This window comes from Miniopterus natalensis, chromosome 13, assembly GCF_054644295.1.
Source record: "Miniopterus natalensis isolate mMinNat1 chromosome 13, mMinNat1.hap1, whole genome shotgun sequence".
NCBI lineage: Eukaryota > Metazoa > Chordata > Mammalia > Chiroptera > Miniopteridae > Miniopterus > Miniopterus natalensis.
The window spans coordinates 41,779,740-41,793,612 of NC_142093.1; the positions used below are offsets into that span (position 1 = coordinate 41,779,740).

Sequence of the window (13,873 nt, forward strand, 5' to 3'; positions counted from 1 at the left end):
CCGCCCCCCCACACCCCGCCCCCCCTTCGGCCCACAGCAGATACGCGTCTGTCTTTCGCTTTCGGGTTCCTGCGGACGCGAGATGGCGCCGGTTCCGAAGACTGCGGGGCGGATCAAGCTAGGTGAGCAGGTGTGACCCCGGGAGGGGATCCGGGAGGGGGGCAGCGCCCCTCGGGTCTGCCCGTTTTCCGGAGGGGTTTGAGCTTCTCGCGGGGGCTGAGGGCTCCGGCCAGTCCCTCCCCCTGACGCGCCGCGGCTCTCCTTTGGCGTAGACTGTCCTCTGCGGCCTGGCTGCCCGCTGGGGGTCGCTGCTGTCCCCAGACTCTGCCAGGAATTCGGTCCCGAGGACTACGGAGAAGAGGTAAAAGGGACTCCTCGCTCCCCCTCGCCCTGTTTATGTCTGTCACGCCTCTTCCCAACCTGCTCCGCCGACGGGGCCCCGGCGGCTCTGGAGAGGCGCCGCCCCGGGCCCTGCCCTCGGGCGCGAGGCGAGCGCCGGGGGAGCGGCGGAGCCCGGAGCGCGCGGCCGGAGCGGAGGCTGGGAGGGCGCAGGGCGGGGCCGACTGGGGTCGCTGGGTCGGGAACTGCGGAGCGAGGAGGAGCTCCCTGCGGGGAGACACGACCGGAGGGAGCAGTGTGAGCAAAGACACTAGGACGAGGAAAAGTTAAAAGAACTTCACTGAAATGAAACCTGGGTGGAGGGTTCGGTGGGAACTGTAGGAGATAAGGTGGGGAGAAGGCAGCAGGTGAGTGGGAAGGCCTTGCCCAGCACAGGGTTTGGGTGTCCTCGGCGAGGTGATAGGGTTTTGAGGAGAGGCAGGATCGGATTTGGGAATACTGAAAAGCTGCGCTTGCAGCCCCTTCCTCGTTATTTCCAAAAACCTCAAACTCACAAGTTCATCATCTTTGCAAATTGGTTGCTTTTGCTGTAATCTTAGTTTTGGTTTACAACACCAACTCCCATCCAGTTGCCTAACCCAGAAATCGGAAAGTCATCCTATATAGTCCTCCCTCTCCTTTACCCTTTCCTGTACATGTAGTCAGCCACTAAAATCTACTTCGGAAACGTCTCTTAAATCGAACCCATCATTTCCCTTCCTGCGCCTGCTGCCTCTGCCTTAGTTCAATAACTCATTCTCTCTGGCCTGAACAGTTGTAACGGCCTCGTAACTAAACGTTCCACCCCTAAATGTCCTGGGCAGTATTTTATTTGAGTGTTTCACTCGACAGGACCAAGTTCTAACTCACTGGGTCACACAGAGTTCTTCAGATACAGCTCCTGGCTGCATCTCTGTTGGAATAGCCTCCTCTTGCTGAGCACCCAGGACACACCTAAAACAGACACTTTTTTAGTCTGGGAAGACAGTCTATCAAACAGACAAAAATCCCTTTATTAAATGGATTAGAAATATCCAGTGGGAGCAGCCAATCAAAAAATAAACAATGTAGTATGTCAGCTACAAGAAGTGCAAAGAAAAATAAAGCAAGGAGGAGGATTGGGGGCACTGAGTGGAGTTGAGAGGTTTCTTGTTTTAAAAGGAATGGCCAGAGAAGGTTTAAGCAGACAAGGGGACGAAAGATTGAGCCATTCACTGGGGAAAGAGCATTCTAGGCAGAGGAAACACGTACAGATGCCCCGAGATGTTAGAAGTGAAGCTTCTCAGTGCACTTAGTGTTGTAGGAACTTAAGAGAAGATCACTGTAGCTGGAGGAGGGTGACAAGAGGGTAGGAGATGATTCATGAAGGTATTGGGGGGCCAAGTCATGTGTGGCCAGGTAGTGAATTAAGGCAGTAGCACAGAATGTGTTTGGGGGAGAGGTGGAAGGTCAAAGAATTCTTTTTTTTTTTTTTTTTTTTTTTAAGATGGTTGGGCTGAGGAGGAAGAGAGAGAGGCTGAAGATATAGGGAAAAATATATATTTGAAAGGCAGGCACGTCCTGAGGAGGCTGCCTAAAATGGGCCCGGAGCCCGGCTGGGTGTGGCTCAGCGATTGAGTGTTGACCTAGGATCCAGGCGATCGGGGTTCGATTCCCGGTCAGGGCACATGCCCGGGTTGCGGGCTCAATCCCCAGTTGGGGGTGTGCAGGAGGTGGCCGATCAATGACTCTCTCATCATTGATGTTTCTATTTCTCTCTCCCCTTCTCCTTTCCTCTCTCTGAAATCAATAAAGATACCTTTGGGGGAGGGGGGGAACACGGGCTTGGAGCATGCATTATTTATGCCTAAATTCCAGTTTTGGAAATTGAAATGAACCCACCAGGAAACTGAATTTGAGAATAAGACTTTATGAAAGTGCCCAGCGATGTAAATGAAGATGCTAGTCAAGACTGTCTCCTGAGGGGAGCCTTGGATCTAAAATTGTTTAGAGGCTGACTGTGTGATCTGAAGTACTGCCTACCATTATTTTAGCAGTCTGGAGTTTCATGTGGCTTCTCAATTTCTCGGTCAGCAGGCCACCACCTAGTCACGGTCTGCTCTGTTTAGGCCTGATCTGCCACATAGGGACGTGGTGATTCTTGTCTATCTTAGCTTACACTGAGAAAGCGATTCTCATCAGAATCACAGGATGTATGGGCCTCATTTTGTGAATGGGGAAGTTGAGGTCCAGAGAAATTAAACAACTTGTCCCAAATCAAACAACCGGGCAGTGGCTGAGCCAGAACTAGGGTGCAAGCAGCTCTGCTCTAGCATAGTGCTCTTTCCAGTTCCATGGTGCCTCACTAATCAAGAGACCAATAGAAAGTAGTGAGTAGTCAGGCTCTAGATTGTATAACACAGTCTACAGCTTGGTTGAGAGAGGGCAGAGATCATTGGGGATGAAAGGGTCTGGCAAGTTTTTGAGGGAAGATAGAACTTGAACTGGAGCTTGAAGTTGAGACAAGATGTGGTAAGAAAGAAGCTCAGAGCCATAAGGGATTTGAGGACACTGGGGAAAAACCCCAGGGCTGGAAGCAGCCTGGTGGCAGAGCCTTTTTTTTTTTTTTTTAATGTATTTTATTGATTTCAGAGAGAGGAAGGGAGAGGGAGAGAGAGAGAAACATCAACTATGAGAGTCATTGATTGGCTGCCTCCTGCACGCCCCCTGCTGGGGATTGAGCCTACAACCCAGCATGACTGGGAATGGAACTGCTGTCTTCTGGATCATAGGTCAATGCTCAACCGCTGTGCCATGCCCACCGGCAGCCAGGGAACTTTTTAGAAGGTTACAAATCCCAGGCTGAGGAGCTAGATGCCAGTGTGTGGCCCTGGCAGTAGGGGATTACTGGAAGTTTCTGAGTAAGGGAGTAATTGTTGAGAGCTTGGTTTTGGTGAGAGATGAAGTGCAGAGGAGAGGCCAGCCAGGAATTGCTGCCTTCAGTTAAACGCGAGGTAGCTCCAGGTATATTATATGGGGGCTGTTCATATTCAAGGATAGGATGGGGCATAACTGGAAGAGCAGGTAAGAGAACTCCATTTTAGGACTTCATTTTAGAGGCCGAACTAGTGGCAAGTTGGGAGGAGATACTGGATGGTTGAGAAGGCTAGGGTGAAAGCCACACTCAACCTTTGGGAAGGCAGGAGAGTAGTGAGGTAAGGTGATAGACCATGAAGGCTGAAAGCAGTGTGTTTTGAGATGCTGAGCAGGAGAGGTTAGGAAGTAAGGTTCTCCAGGCTGGGTGGCTGCGTTGTGGTTGCCATGGTGGAGTGGTCAACGCAGCCAAGCCCCTTGCTCTCTCCCAGAGCTCTCCCCCAACACCAGCCTACCCTTCCATCCCCCTCCCAGGACATAGTGGATTTTCTTCGAAGGCTGGTGGAGAGTGAGCCCCAAGGCCTGCACCGGATCCATGTGGATGGGAGCAGCGGGCGACTACAGCTGTGGCACCATGGTGGGGAGTGAAGGGGCTGGGCCCAGGGATCAAGGCTGGTACCCTGGGGAGGGCTGGCCCTCAGATGATCCTCTCTCATATTCTACTTTCTTTCCTTTCTCTTTTGGTCTCCTGACAGACTACCTCCTGGACCATTTCTGTGATGAGGGGGAAACAACTAGACAGAGTGACAGGGGCAAGGGGGCTGAGGGACTGGGCACCTACTGCGGTCTCCAAAAGTCCTTCCTGTACCCTCCCCAAGGGTCTAAGCCCTGCCCTCAAAGACCCTCTGCCTCAGCATCCTTCTCCAGCAGCTCAGACAGCCTGCTTCAGGTGGCCATGCCCCAGAAGCTGCTGCTGAGTGAGGAGGTAAGACCATCTGCAAGGGGCTTCACCTTCCCCCAGGCTCCTTCCAACCCCCATATTCCCCTACCTATATTCTCCCCTAACCTGGACCTTTCAAGATCCATACTGCTTGCCTCTCTTTTGCTTTTTCTCTCTTTCCCTGTCACCTGCCCCTCCTCCTCCAGGAAGCCAACCGACTGGCTGAAGAACTGGTGGCTGAGGAGGAACGCACAAAACAGAAAGCAGAGAAGAAACGACTCAAGAAGAAGGTAGAGAGGGCAGGAGTGGGAGCTCAGAGGGATTTGGGTGAGGGAAAGAGGGAAGCTTTGTGGAAACAGGAGAGGACTCAATGTGGCCTACAGTGGATCCTCTTGCCAGGGGGCCCAAGGGGTACAGGGACCAGAGGGTCTCCTGGAGGCCACACGGTGCAGCAGTTTCCGGGGCCACACTATACTGCGTGGGTTGGAATCTGCCTCCTGCTTACTGTGAGACGTCTCCCACTCTTTCTGCTCGTCTGCTTTTTCACCTGTAAACTGAGGGTAACAACATCTATCTCAGAGAGTTCCGAGGATTAAATGAGATCGTGTATGCAAAACTCTTAGCCAGTACGTACATGACCGATAGCGTATATTCTACACATGAAGAATTGGCCTTAAGATGCAAATTGTATGTGTGTGTGTATTTAAGTATAGTGCTGAAAATACATCATCATCATTATTATTACAGCGTCAAAAGGACCGAAAGCGACAGGAGCGCAGGGAGCAGGATAGTGGGGTGCCCAAGGTGAGTGTCTGCAGGCAGGTACCAAGAGCACCAAGTGCCGGGAAGGTGGGGAATCAGAAGGTATGTGGCTCCAGGCAATCCCAGTTCTGTACCTACTTACCTTCCCTCCAGGTTGAGGCCTCCCCAGATGGGAATGGGAGCCCTCCATCCAGCCCTGGGAACCCAGCTCAGGGACAGTGTGGTGAGGAAGAGGTGAGAGCCCCCTTTCTTCCTCTCTTGGTCTCTGCCTACCACTACTTCCTCCTACCCCAGTACATACTTCATCCCTACCCCCTCCATACCTTTTCCTTTCTGTTCACAGGAAGCACTGGATCTATCTAGCACTTTCGTGTCTCTGGCTTTGCGCAAGGTTGGGGATTGGCCCCCTAGTGCCCTCAGAGAGAAGGAACTGAGCCAGGAGCCCCAAGTCAAGAGCCTAAGCCCTCAGAAGAAGGTGGGCCAGGAGGAAGGGAACTCTCCAAGAGAAGAGAGTCCCAGGCAGAGTCCTAAGGCAGAGGTAAGGTGGACAGAAGAACCTCAGCTGGAACCAGTGGAAGTGGTGCCAGAGGTTTCTGGGAATTCACATGACCTAAGGGTTGAGGGCAGCGGCCAGTAGAAGGAGTTCTCTGGCCCCAGGTTTAAGAGACCTGGGGTCAAGCTCTGTCATTGACACCCTCACCCTGGCTAGTTTCCTCTGCAGGAAGGTAAGGCTGATAGCATCTTGCAGAGCTGTCTTGGGAATTACATGAATTGGTTGATGCTAATTGTAATGTTAATTGGGTGAACAAAAGAGAAGACTTTGGGAAGGCTGAGGCCCAAGTCCTGCTTGACTTTTCTCCCCTTTCCATCCCTAGGCATCTCCAGGACTGCTGGCAGCTGCCTTACAGAAGAGCCAGGAGCTGGCAAGTAAGATTCCTTCTCCCTCCTCACCCCACCCTCCCTGGGGTAGCCCCATTGCAAGTAGCCCCATCTGAACCTTCCCACCCTCTCTCCTCACCAGAGTTGGGTACTGGCTTTGCCCAAAATGGTTTCTACCATGAGGCCGTGGGCCTCTTCACCCAGGCCTTGAAGCTCAACCCCCGGGACCACCGGTAGGTGGGGGCTTGGCCATTGTGCTGGGAGATCAGAGCAAGCTGGCAAGGTGTTGAGACCTGGACTTTTGACCACTTTGTCTTCATCAGGTTATTTGGAAATCGCTCTTTCTGCCATGAGCGGCTAGGTCAGCCAGTATGCGCCCTGGCTGATGCACAGGTGGCCCTTACCCTGCAACCCGGCTGGCCTCGAGGCCTCTTCCGCCTGGGCAAGGCCTTGATGGGACTGCAGGTAATGGGTCCCACATTGGAAGCAGAGGAGGAATTTGGGTGGGATGGGCGGGGATTGGGTCTACATTGACACTTTCTAGGTAAGCTCAATGTACCAGTGTCACGTCAGTGATACTAGGAGCTGGGCCAGTTTGAGAAAGGGGGCATTTTTAATATCCTTGACTCCTCCCCTTCCCCCAATACCTAAACTTTCCTCTTTCTGATCACTCTGGGACCAAAGCGCTTTGAGGAGGCAGCTGCTGTGTTCCGGGAGACTCTAAGAGGGGGGTCCCAGCCTGATGCAGCTCGGGAGCTCCACTCTTGTCTTCTGCAGCTCACTATGGTAAGGGAACCAGGCTCACTCTTGCTGAGGGGACAGCAGGAAGAATTGGCTGTGATTGAAACACCAGGCAGTGCTACCTTCTGCCTCAGTGGGACAGGGGGGCAGGAATGGGTGGGATGAGGGGCAGGGGCTGTGCTGCTAGAAAGGAGTATATCAGGTGCCTCTCCTTTTCCCTTCTCAGCAGGATCAGCGAGGAGGATACCCTGCACCACCTCCGCCAACTGGGTTCCCTCCGCCACCTGGGTTCCCTCCGCCATTTCCCCACACTGAGCCAGCAGCCTCAGGCCTCCTCTCCCTCAGTCACCCTCGAAGCACTGCTCCAAGAGCCCCTGGCCTTCTGAATCCACCCTTGAATTTTCCGCCTCATCACCCAAGCTTCTCCAACTGGCCCCACCCCCAGACTCAGAGTAGAAGACCTCTCCATCTCCAGAACCCCTCAAAGGGCTGGGGAATCCTGGGACCTGGGCCCCATCATCTACCTCAGACCAAATGAGGGAACACCTGTCCCTCATAGGATAGGCAATGTGTGTGTCCCATGGGAATGAGAGACACTGTGTGGTGGCTGTTCCCTGCATATTTTGAGACCTTGTACTTCAAAACCATAGTTAGAGACACCCCTGTTAGTCATTCCTCTTGCCACAGAAACATTCTGATGAGAGAAAGGAGCCCCAGGTCCACTAAAACAGCCTTTCTTCTCAAGCAGATGACTTCTGGGGGAAATAAAAAATAAAGTCCACCAAGGCTCAAGAAGGGAAACTTACAAGTACAAAAGTTCAGGTTTTAAGACTATAATAGACCCAGCAGGGGCCTTTGGGGCAATTTCTGCTCTTGGCCCTGGGGAACTCATTCACTAGCCAGAGCTCTGTGCTCGAGAATGGGGTCATAGTGATGAGTAAGGCTGAGTCCCACCCTTCACCTTGATGGATGCTCACCTCTTCCTAATCCCAGTTCTCGCCTTGTTTCCTCTAGCCCCAGCTCCTCGTGCCTTGTTTCCTGTACAGATTTTTGTGCACATTCTGACCTATCCTTTGCCCAGTGGTCTCATGCTCACCTCCTCTTACTGCTAGATGATTCGCCAAGGGTTTGCATTTCGTAATTCCCTTTCCAGCTCCTACCTGGAGCTGGCAGAGCCCATAACATTTCCCCACTTCCCCACTGCTGGCTCTTCTGCTGATGGGGCCTCAACAGGCACCCAGGATGCTGCTACCTTGGCCATGTTTTTTCTCCACTTCATCACTGGGCATTGTAACTAGTCTTTCCCTGTGTGCATTTATTCAGTTTTTCCACCAAGGGTCACTGCCCACAGAGATGTCTATAATTCTCTACTTTCTATGTAAGAATCATGAGTTCTCTTTGGTTTCTCTGAGGTCCTAGCAGCTGCCCCTGGCTGGTTCCTCCCTAGCCTTGCCTGGGACTCTCAGCTCATTTAAATGGATCTGCAGGGGACTTTTAGACCTCTCAGAATGCACTTCCAAGAGGAACCATTCAACAGGATAATCTGTGCCTCATTTCCCTCATCTGTAAAATGGGTGCAATCCCTACCTCACAGGGCTGTTGCGAGGACTGAAAAAGAAAGAAGATACCAAGTGCCTGGTACATAGTGACTGTTAAATAAACTAATTTTTATCTGCAACTGTCATACATACTCATGTTTCTCATGGTGGGAAGAGAGGAGTATGAATGAATTTCTGCCTATTTCACAAAATACAGAGTTCTTGGGATGGTAGTTCTCAAAGTGTGGTCCCTGGACCTGTGGCATCAGTGTCACTGGGAACTTGTTATAAATGCAAGTTCTCAGGCCCCACCTGAGACCTTCTAAATCAGAATCTGCAAGGCAGGGGCCCAGCAGTTTGTGTTTCAGTAGTCCGCCTGGTGATCCTGATGTACCCATCCAGAGGCCATTTTGATAGGACAGGTTTGAGTTTTGTTTGTTCAAGGCTTGATTACAAGAGGTGACAGTGCTGGGCTAGAATTTAGGAAGCTTCAGGTGGAGGAGGGTGATGGCTTAGAACCAATTAATTTGGCCCCTACCTTCCTAAGTAGAATTATTTGCCCTGGAATTTCTTTGCTTATGCCTGGTTGGGGAGTGGGGTTAGGGAGAGCTGGTTGTTGGCTTAAGGGGTGATTATATTAGTGACTCCACCAGAAGCCTGTCCATCTGGGCTTGTTCTGGGGGGAATTCTCTGTTTTGGGGACTCCACTAAGGCTCCTGGCCTCAAAGAATGGCTGCCTACCATTACTGTGCGGTATCTTTGCTTTCAGGCTGAGCTAGCTCCTTGCTCTTCCAGCCTCTCAAAGAAATGTTCCCTCCCTGTCCTGGACTTGAATCTTCTCCAAGAGCCACAGGACTGGCACTTTGTCCCCATACTCATACTGCTAACTGGTAGGGGTTGTGACCCAGCTGCCTGAATTCTGCGCCCCCAGGGCTGGAAAGCAGGGTGATAAACCATCCTGATTCTCCTGGGACTGAGGGAAAATTAGTGCTAAAACTGGGAGGCAAAGTCCTGGGTAAACAGGAATGAGTTGATCACCCAAATCTGAAGATTCTGAGAGGCCTTTAGAAGGGGGTGAAGGGAATAAGCAAGGGGCCCTAAACAAGAACCAGAGGAGGTGTGTGTGTTGTGTATGTGTGTTGAAGGGGCAACACAGGTACAAAGAATACTTTTTGTATATAATGGCTGACAGATTTTTAGCTCTACCCTAGGTGTCATTATTTCTGTCCATGATGCTATTTTTCTTCCAGTTGCCCAGGTTTGCAAGGTTGTCACTGACTCATGCAATTTTTGGTCACTGGGGGAATCACACTGATTCCTCTTTTCTTTTTTAAAATATGTCTTTATTGATTTCAGAGAGAGGAAGGGAGGGGGGAGAGAGAGAGAGAAAAACATCAATGATGAGAGAGTCATTGGTTGGCTACTTCCTGCATGCCCCCGACTGGGGATGGAGCCTGCAACCTGGGCATGTGCCCTGACCAGGAATCGAACAGTGATCTCCTGGATCCTAGGTTGATGCTCAGCTGTTGAGCCACGACTGGCCAGGCCTCTTTTTTAAAATTTTTTTGTTGTTCAATCCTCACCTGAGGATATTTTTTCTATTGCTTTTCAGAGAGACTGGAAGGGGTGGGGGGCAGAGAGAAAAACATCAATTAGTTGCCTCCTGCACCTGCCCCAACAGGGGCCAGGGATCCAGCCTACAATGGAGTTATGTGCCCTTGGCTGGGATCAAACCTGGGACCCTTCAGTTCACAGGACACTGCTCTAACCACTGAGCCAAAGCAGCCAGGCACCGATTCCTCTTTTCTGAGAACCACCCTCCCCCCCCCCGCCCCCCTCCAAGTATGGTCCTGAATTCTCTCTGCTCTTACCTTTTGCAGTAGCCAGAAATACAGTACTTCCTCAGACTCTGGCCCACCCTGCACATTGGCTGCCCTAAGCATTACTCTCATGCCTCTCCTCTAAAACCTCCCAGGGCATGCCTTGCCCCTGTGCCTGGGCAGGTGAACATTGACCTACGATCCAGGATATCCCAGTTGATTTTCAGCTCGATCCCCAACAGGGGGCCTGTAGGAAGCAGGCGATCAGTGACTCACTCTCTTATCATTGATTTTTCTATCTTCCTCTCCCTCTTCCTTCCTCTCTATGAAATCAATAAAATATATATATTTTAAAATATACTTTAAAATAAATAAATAAAACCTCCAAGGACCATACAGTACAATGCCTACATCTCCACCCTCAGTGCTTCACCGCTCCTCCTTCTGTAACCTCTTTCAGTTAGGCCCAGTCACAGGTACAGGGACAGAACCTAAAGTGGCCAAAAGCATGAACTCCTGAGTCAGACTAGCAGGCGAGTCCCAGCCCCACCACTTAGAAGCTTCATGACACGACCAAGTTTCCTTAGGCTTCCGTGATTCAGTCTCCTAATCCTCAAAATGAACTTAAAGCCTCATTATCTCATGGGGTTATTGTGAAGATTAATCCATGCAAGGCACCTGGAACTGCTCAGGAAGCGGTAGCCATCGTCTGAAAATGCCAGGTTCCCTTCTGCCTTCCAGCCTTGTTCACCGTCCCTGAAATACCCTCTCCTGGGACCTCCACTTGCAACTGAGGCCCTGGCTGAGCCCCCCTGAACTCTTGAGAGTGGGGTTGTGGAGCCCGGGCAGATGCATGGGAAGGTCTGAGGAGGGTGGAGGAACTGAGAGCGAGGGGAAGCGGGAAAGACACCTAAGCGCAGTCGTCTGCTAACCCGCGGGGAAGGCCGGGCACAGGGGAGGGTCTGCAGCGACTGGGTGCTCCTCTTCTCTCCCCATCACCCTGCCGGAGGGCGATTAGTCACCAGTGGAACAGATGCATCTGAGAAATGCCTGCGGGCGGAGGTGGGCTGGGGGTCTCGGCTCCACCAGGCGGCTGCTCCCAGCTCCGCCTCCGCGGGCGGGGCCGGGCCGTCCCACCCTCCGGCCCGCGCCTCTGCCACAGTTCTAGTGGGAACATTTTCTGCCCAATTGTGGGGTGAAGGTCCCGGAAGTAGGGGTGTCCCCCCTCTCCCGGCATGCAGCACTTTGTGACTCAGCTTAGCGTTCTTTTGGCGGGGGAGTGGGGGGGGGGCCCGGCGGAGAGGGGTCGGGACTCCTTTAACAAATGACCTCAGGGTGGGGAAAAGGGGAACCGGGCACGAAGTTGTCAATCTGGGGCTGGGCTTGAGGTTCAGAGCAAAGGCTCGGAGGCTGCAGGGGATGAAAGGAGCGGAGTCCTGCCACCCAGGCAGCTCGCAGAGGCGGCCCTCCCCAGGCTCCCGAGCTCCACCCGGGTCCGCTCAGCCCCGAGTCTCCGGGCTCTGAAAGCTGGCTGGGTGCCTTGGTCCAAATCCTGACCTAGGGGCCCTTTCTTTGTAAAATGGCCATAATTATATCACCTACCTTGCAGGGTTGCTATGAGGGTTAAAGAAAACCGCTCCGCACAGTGCCGAGCAAGGGACACCCGAAATAACCAGCGTATTTTGCTGTGACTGCCCGGGGCGCGGGATTGAGGCGCGGTGCGGCGGGGTCTCCACTTTATTCTCAACAGCGAGGAAAGGCGGGCGTCTGCACTGTGAGCCGGCGAGGCCGGGGTCGACCCCCGCCCTCCACCCGCAACCCGGACAGGGCGCGGAGCGCGGAGGCGAGGGGACGAGAAGTCCAGGGCCCCGGAGCCAGGGCGGCGGCTTTGCCTTCAGTCGTCCACCTGAATCTCCTCGTCTGACAGGTGGGGCCCCGAGTCAGGCCGCGCGGGGCCCAGGCCTCCGCGGAGACCGCGGGCGCCGTGGGGCAGCGCGAGGCGGCCCTGGCCGTCGGGGCACAGTGCGCGCAGCGAGGCCACGTCCGCGCGCATCTCCGCCACGTCGCGCTTGAGCTTGGCGCGCCGGTTCTGGAACCACGTGAGCACCTGCGAGTTGGCCAGGCCGAGCCTCGCCGCCAGCCCGTCGCGCTCCGCGGGCGCCAGGTACTTCTGGAACACGAAGCGCCGCTCCAGCTCCAGCACCTGCTGCGCCGTGAACGCCGTGCGCGACTTTCTCCGTCTGCGGCCCGACGGTCCGGGGCCCGCAGCGCCCGGGGCCACGCGGCCTGCGGGGATGGGGTGCGGGGGGTCAGTCTCCAGCCTGCGGGAATCGGGCTTAGGCCAATCCGGGGATGGGGTCCGGCCAGGGTGGGGGCGAAGGGACGGGAGCGAGACCGAGGTTCCTTAGCTAACTGCGCGAGGGTCAGGCCGGGGGGGAGGGGGGGGCACAAAGTGGAACCAGCCACTGGGGGCAGCAGGCTGAGGGCATCGTGCGAGAGGAGTGGGGGGGGGGGTAGGCCCGAGCAGGCACGGGGCAGGGTCCGGCTGCCTGGCGGGGGGCCTCTGAGGCCTTTGGAGGCCTGGACTGAGCCGGCTTGCAGGTCGGGGCCGGCACCAGAGCTGGGGGCCAACCGCGGTCGGAGTAGGGGCAGCTGACCCCGCGTGGTGAGTGTGGCAGGATCCGGGTCAGGCTCTGCTGTAGACTTGCGGGTTGTGCCTGGCACTCTCAGCTTACTCTTTTTTTTAGTGACATGCCCCCGCCCTCGAGCACAAAAGGGAGGTAGTGGGGTACAGACGGCAAGGAGAGGCGGAGCTCGGAGCCCCGAGGCCCTGGCCGCTCCGAGGTACCTCAGCTCCTGCGCCCTCTCGGGAAGAGAGGGACTTAAATCGGAGCCTGTTCACCCGGAGAGGCCCGAGCCTGCCTGCCAGCACTTTCTACGCCCCCCTCGCCCTAGTTCACTCATTCACAGCCTCGGGCTCAGGCCTTTTGTCTCCTTCGCTCCGGCCTTTCCGTCGCGATTGCCCCGCCTACAGCGAAAGGACCCGCGGGTGGCTCCGCTCTGGACGGCCCGGCCCTGCCCCTCGGGCCCCGCGGCCTCCCGGAGCGGCCGCGGAGCCTGGGAGCCAGCGGAGGGGAGGCGAGGGCGGGAGATGCAAGTCCCCGCACGTGGGCTGAGGGCAGCGGGCAGACTAGGGTGGCGGGCAGGGCGGGCAAAGGTGGGGCACGGAGGAGAGAGGTGGGGAGAAGGCCAAGTCAGGGTGCGCGACCTGGCCGGCGCTGTACCTCCAGCGGGCTGCAGAGCGTGCCCATCGAGTCCGTGGAAAGCGGTACTGGTCAGCTCCTCCAGCGCGCACAGCGGCGACGTGGGGCCTGCGCTCGCCTCTGGAAGCTGCGACGCAGGGGGTCCTCGGGGGGCCATGCCCGGGCCTAGGATGTCTGCGATGCTGAAGGGTGTCGGGGCCGTCCGGGGCTCGGGTCCCGAGCTCATGGCCGGCGGGGCTGTGGCGGTCCTGCCGCCCGCTGTGCGTGGCTCCGCAGCTGCCTGGACCCCGGCGCGGGGCTCCCGATCCGGGCCCCCCGCCTCGGACCCGCCCTCCACGCTGGGCCCGAGCCCCGTGTGCCCCTCCTCCTGCACCCCCACTCCCTCACCCCGGGCCGCCGTGGGTCTGGAGCTGGTAGGTGCCCCGGCAGCGGTGTTTCTACAGGCCGTGGGGACGCGCGGGGAAGCCCGCGGCGCGACCCGCCCGCCCCGGCTGCGGGGCGCGGCCCCGCGCTCACTCTGGCTGGACCCTTCCCGGGCAGCCCCCAGATGCTGTGTGCCACAGACTCCCCGCCTAGCCGCCGCTCCGGCTCATAAACTTGTCGGCAATAAAATTGCTTTCCCTGGTCGCAGCGGCCGGGGATTTGTAAAATTCCAAGGAGATCAGAGTTGACCGCGCCAAGATCCCCATCCCACCTAGG

General features: G+C 55.5%; 2 protein-coding genes across 2 annotated transcripts; one reads left to right on the forward strand and one right to left on the reverse strand.

Moving 5' to 3' along the window:
• The first annotated feature begins 55 nt into the window (after positions 1-55).
• TTC31 (tetratricopeptide repeat domain 31) lies at positions 56-8,231 on the forward strand. Its single transcript, XM_016202513.2, has 13 exons — positions 56-122; positions 273-361; positions 3,766-3,868; positions 3,987-4,216; positions 4,378-4,461; positions 4,919-4,975; positions 5,087-5,167; positions 5,277-5,471; positions 5,809-5,860; positions 5,955-6,045; positions 6,136-6,277; positions 6,497-6,598; positions 6,780-8,231. Exons 1-13 carry the CDS (start codon positions 83-85, stop codon positions 7,089-7,091), a joined length of 1,578 nt encoding a protein of 525 aa, XP_016057999.2. The 5' UTR covers positions 56-82; the 3' UTR covers positions 7,092-8,231.
• Positions 8,232-11,805: 3,574 nt separating this feature from the next.
• Positions 11,806-13,400, reverse strand: LBX2 (ladybird homeobox 2). The gene is made up of 2 exons (XM_087823858.1): positions 13,196-13,400; positions 11,806-12,197 (listed from the first exon to the last, which is right to left on the reverse strand). The coding sequence occupies exons 1-2, from the start codon at positions 13,398-13,400 to the stop codon at positions 11,806-11,808; spliced, it is 597 nt and encodes a 198-aa protein (XP_087679984.1).
• Between the last annotated feature and the right edge of the window lie 473 nt (positions 13,401-13,873).